This window comes from Schistocerca nitens, chromosome 2, assembly GCF_023898315.1.
Source record: "Schistocerca nitens isolate TAMUIC-IGC-003100 chromosome 2, iqSchNite1.1, whole genome shotgun sequence".
NCBI lineage: Eukaryota > Metazoa > Arthropoda > Insecta > Orthoptera > Acrididae > Schistocerca > Schistocerca nitens.
The window spans coordinates 758,920,640-758,925,049 of NC_064615.1; the positions used below are offsets into that span (position 1 = coordinate 758,920,640).

General features: G+C 55.7%; 1 protein-coding gene across 1 annotated transcript; it reads left to right on the forward strand.

Annotated features, from left to right (window-relative positions):
• The first annotated feature begins 1,085 nt into the window (after positions 1–1,085).
• Positions 1,086–3,037, forward strand: LOC126234605 (uncharacterized). The gene is made up of 3 exons (XM_049943329.1): positions 1,086–1,835; positions 2,220–2,439; positions 2,524–3,037. The coding sequence occupies exons 1-3, from the start codon at positions 1,086–1,088 to the stop codon at positions 2,925–2,927; spliced, it is 1,374 nt and encodes a 457-aa protein (XP_049799286.1). The 3' UTR covers positions 2,928–3,037.
• The last annotated feature ends 1,373 nt before the right edge of the window (positions 3,038–4,410 follow it).

Here is a 4,410-nt window from a genome sequence, read left to right on the forward strand (position 1 = left end):
GAGAAGGTTTCGGCCCTAGAGGCCTCGGCCATCTTCAGGAGCGGGCCAAGCCCGACGGCTAGCGACATGACGTGCAACAGGCGCAACCACGGCGCAAGAATACTGTGCTGGAGGACACTGAGCTCCGAGGAGGACCTCGGATGAATTCGGGCTTGAGCAGTCTCATACGCAACATGCATATCGACACTAGACCGCTCAGTTTGTTGATTTATTGTACAGTATTGTTGAATTTATAAGGCGGAAGCCACAACTATACTATATATAATACTGGTAAAGCGGAAGGCAACGGAATTCTAAAACAGAGTTACTTAATGTTAAAAGGTATTTACGCTTTGTTGATAGTTGTCAGTGTGCTGTTATTGTTTAGCTGTTTCTAGTAAGTTCGTAAATCGGCGTTTCGACGGAGAATCTACCTATTTATAATATAAAATAGATGACAATAAAGTATTGGTGACGTTCTTGCCAAGGCGAAACAACTGCATGCTGGTTACTGTGACGCATCGTGGACCCTTAGGCTCTGCGAGCTCGTCGCTGGAGAGTGCCTTGTAAGACACGGACCTACCAGACACCTTAGGGCCGCTACTCGCTCGTAAAGGAAGTAGCAAACGCCGCAAGGTGGGGTGCACGAAGAAGAATAACAACAAACACCAAGCGTCCTTTTGCTGGAACAGTGCTGTACTGTATGTTTAAAGGCAGTCTGTGACAACGAAACTTATATGCGAGGTTAGAGGAGGTATAATCTTCACAGCGCTCCTAACTGTGAAAAGAGAGAGATGGTAATTGGTTAGAATCGTACTGCAGCAACGGAAAAACAGACTGCACGAAGAAGGTGCTCGGAGCAGCATCCGTCCAAGAAGATGTGATAGGTTGTGATGATCAGCCAGAAAGCAGAATAAGCAGGGATCACGAGACGAGTCGGAAGCGGCGAGGCAGCTGCAGCGAGCGAGTGGAGCAGCAGCGAGTGGCTGCGCATGCGCGACTATGCGGCCACGCTGAGTGGCGGCGAGCAGCTGCCGGTAGCTCCATGAGCTGCGCCGCACCACGACAGCTTTCCGCGACACGGCCGGCCTCGCCCCTCTTCACCAATGACGGTGATGCTCCTGCAGCACTCTGCCCTCCGACACTACAAGCTGCCCTCTCCTCCGCCGCCACGAATGACGAAGCCCGCCCCGGACGCCTCCATATACTGTAGCGACTACCAGACGAGGAACAATAACAACAACGGTAACAAGCAGAAACGAACGCACCACAAGCTGTCGCTGCACCCGCAACAGCAGCAGGGCTGCAAGACGACTGCGATGCGCTACTACCGTCTATGGATCTACACGTGCAATGCCGTGCTGTTGGTGAGCGTGCTAGGATTCGCCATCGTGGCGGGCAGAATCGTGGTGGCCGACCCCCGGCGGTACCTCGTGCCGGGCCTGTCCCTGTACCAGCCCAGCTTCCTCTACGCCTACCTGGCCCTGGCGACGCAGAGCGGCCTCCTGCAGCTGGTCGGCTGTTTGGGCGCGCTACGCCTCAACGAGCGGCTCCTCAACGTGTACTGGCTGCTCCTACTGGTGCTCCTCTTCGGCGACGCCATCGTCGGCGTCGTGTGGGTATTTCGTTTCGACAAGATCTGCGCCGACTTGCGCCCCACGCTGAAGCAGCGGCTGGCGGCGGAGTACGGCGTCGACCGCGACTTCACGGCGCTGTGGGACGCGCTCCAGAGGGACTACCGCTGCTGCGGCGTCGACGGCGCCCAAGACTACGCGGCGGTGGCCAACCGCAGCGCAGGGGCCACCGTCTCGGCGTCGGCGGGGTCTACGGCGCCGACGGCAGCTGCTACTGCCAACGTGTCCTCGTTGGGCGGCCCCACTACGGCCGCTACTGTCGTCGGGTCGACGACGACGGCTGCCGCCGCGCCGGACGTCGGAAAGCCGGAGTGGTTGTGGAACGACCACGTCCACCGCCAGCACGACAGCGGAGGGCACGACATCGTGCCGGAGAGCTGCTGCCGGTTCCTCGGTGCCACTTCGGAGAGACACGCCAGTACCGCAGGCTCGTCCCCGATGGCGCCAGACTCTGAAATGGACGCCAATCGCGTTCCGATCGAGGCCAGCCAGCGGGGGGCCACCCTCGGTCCCAACCAGAAGAACGCCCACCCTTGCGGCAGCGCACCGGCCGTGCCGCCCTTCCGCGGATCCGGCACGGCGTCTGCCACTGTTACGGGCGCGCAGCCGCACTACCACACCACCGGTTGCGAGGCGCGCCTACTCCTCTGGCTGCGCCAGAGCGCGGACATCCTGTTCGTCCTCGGGTACTGTGTCATCGCCTTCCTCAAGCTGTGCTTCCTCGGCATCCTGCGGTACGAGATCCGCGAGATGATCCAGAAGATCAAGATCCTGCAGGGCGAGATGCGGCCGCCGCCTCTGCTGCTGACGGAGCTGGGCGGCGGCGGCAGCGGCGGCGGGGCGGGCGCCATCAGCCCGGCGGGCGTGCCGTCGCCCGCACACGCGGCCGCCGTGGCCGGGGCCGCCGCAGCGGCGGGCGCCACGCCGCCCCACCTGCAGCCGCTGCTCATGAACCACACGCGCGCCGCTTCCGCCGCCAACAACGGCGACCTCATGGGCGGCGCCGGGGGTGTGGGCGGCGGCGGCGGTGGAGGCGCGGGAGGCGGCGTCCGGCAGCCTCCGGACAGCCTGCAGGCGACGCCGCTGCACGCCGCCGCTCTCTCCCACCGGCACCTCAGCATGCTCAATAACGACGGCACCGACTCCGACACCAACAGCAACTGCGCCCTCATCATCTCGGAGGACGTCGGCGCGGGCAAACCCGTCGGCAGCGGTCCTCGGCGCGGCTGCGGCTCCAACGGCAACAACAACTACGAGATCCACGAGCTGCAGGAGCTGAACAGGCTGCTCTCCAGGCACCAGACACAGATCTGACTAAGGTCGTTGCTGCTGTGGTGCTTCCCTCTGCGGGGAAGGCACTTCTAAGTTCGGCGCCGAAGCTCCTACACCGCAGCCCCTCCCCTCGCTTGACAGCTTTGCTTCTATGCTTGGAGATCAAACACGTGCGGTCAATTTGTCCCGTGTGTTTGCCACTATAGGACACGTTAGCACGTGACACTTTTCAACAAAAAAGTGTAATATCGCAAAGAAACAGACGATGGGTAGTGGAGTGTACATATAAAAACACGCATAGACAGCCACTTAGCTGTCCGACAATTGCGAACAAAACTGTCTCCTAGATGAAATAGAGCCAGTGTGGACAATTTCTGAGTCATGTGATCGAATATGTGCTAATCAAAAACACCAATCAATCTAAATTAATCGATGACTTCTGCATCTCAAACAAAAATTTATAAGCTATGTTTACTTTAGAAACGTCTGTACCTAACTTGTTCATCGTCACCGTTATTTTCATTGAATAATCTAACTCACAGGTACGGCAAATTCATCCTTAGTATATCTCGAGCATATCTGTAAAAAAATGTCTGTAGCAGCAAATTATCAGTTAGTCTCATGCGGAACGAAACGACCAAACGTCTGACATCTGTCCCATATCATACTATTGACATCAATATTGTGGAAGAGCGCGTCTTCAACGATTAAGCATCAACCATCGTATTTATTACAACTGTGTGCCTCCCCGAGACTCGAATCCGGTTATTTCCCGCGGGCAGCGCTTTCCAGTGTGTGACAGCAAGAGCATCTAACGACCAATTCAGAAATTATGCGACCCTTTCTCCCTGAGTCAACCCTGAAGAGAGGATTTCAGGAAGAACGAATGCTGAACGGCCTACGTATCCATAAGTGCCCTATACCTCTCCTAAGAGACGTCATCTGCCTTTCCTCTCGCAATTATCATAATTACAGTTTACCCTGATGTTTTATTCTGTTATGTGTAAGCTATTCAGCGCAAAAAAGACCGCTCATTGAGTATTTCAAGGTATGCCGATCGTCAACGGTAAATGTTTATGTTTTAACTCTACATTAAATGTTATTTATACTGTAATTTTATGTACATAGTCGACTCAGCTGTGTGGAATTAGTTTGGTGCGATATTTCATGCACGGGCATCTACAGAGGTTAAGAGAAAACAAAAGCATATCAGACCTTGGACGAATGGCAGAGCCACGCAGTTCTATGACCGCACTGTCTAGACGACGTTGCGTAGCACGCGCTTTCCACGGTCACTGCCTGCGCTATCGTTTGCGCTAGTGAAAGTACTCTTTTAGCAATGTTTCTTTGTAATCAGAAACGAGCGCCGCTTACGCCTGATACTGGCCGTCGCACAAAACAACCCTTAAGCAGGATTGGAGTGACTCCACGTTACAAAAATGACATTGAAAATATCTTCGAAAACGGCAGAGAAAAGGCATGCGACTACTGAGTCTCAGGAGAGACACCCGGTAGGTTTTCAGGT

Coding starts and splice junctions, on each gene's coding strand:
- LOC126234605 (XM_049943329.1), top strand. CDS start 1,086: ATGACGGTGATGCTCCTGCAGCACTCTGCCCTCCGACACTACAAGCTG. Junction 1,836..2,219: donor CGGCAGCTGCTACTGCCAAC/GTGTCCTCGTTG, acceptor ACGGGCGCGCAG/CCGCACTACCACACCACCGG. Junction 2,440..2,523: donor GACGGAGCTGGGCGGCGGCG/GCAGCGGCGGCG, acceptor GGGCCGCCGCAG/CGGCGGGCGCCACGCCGCCC.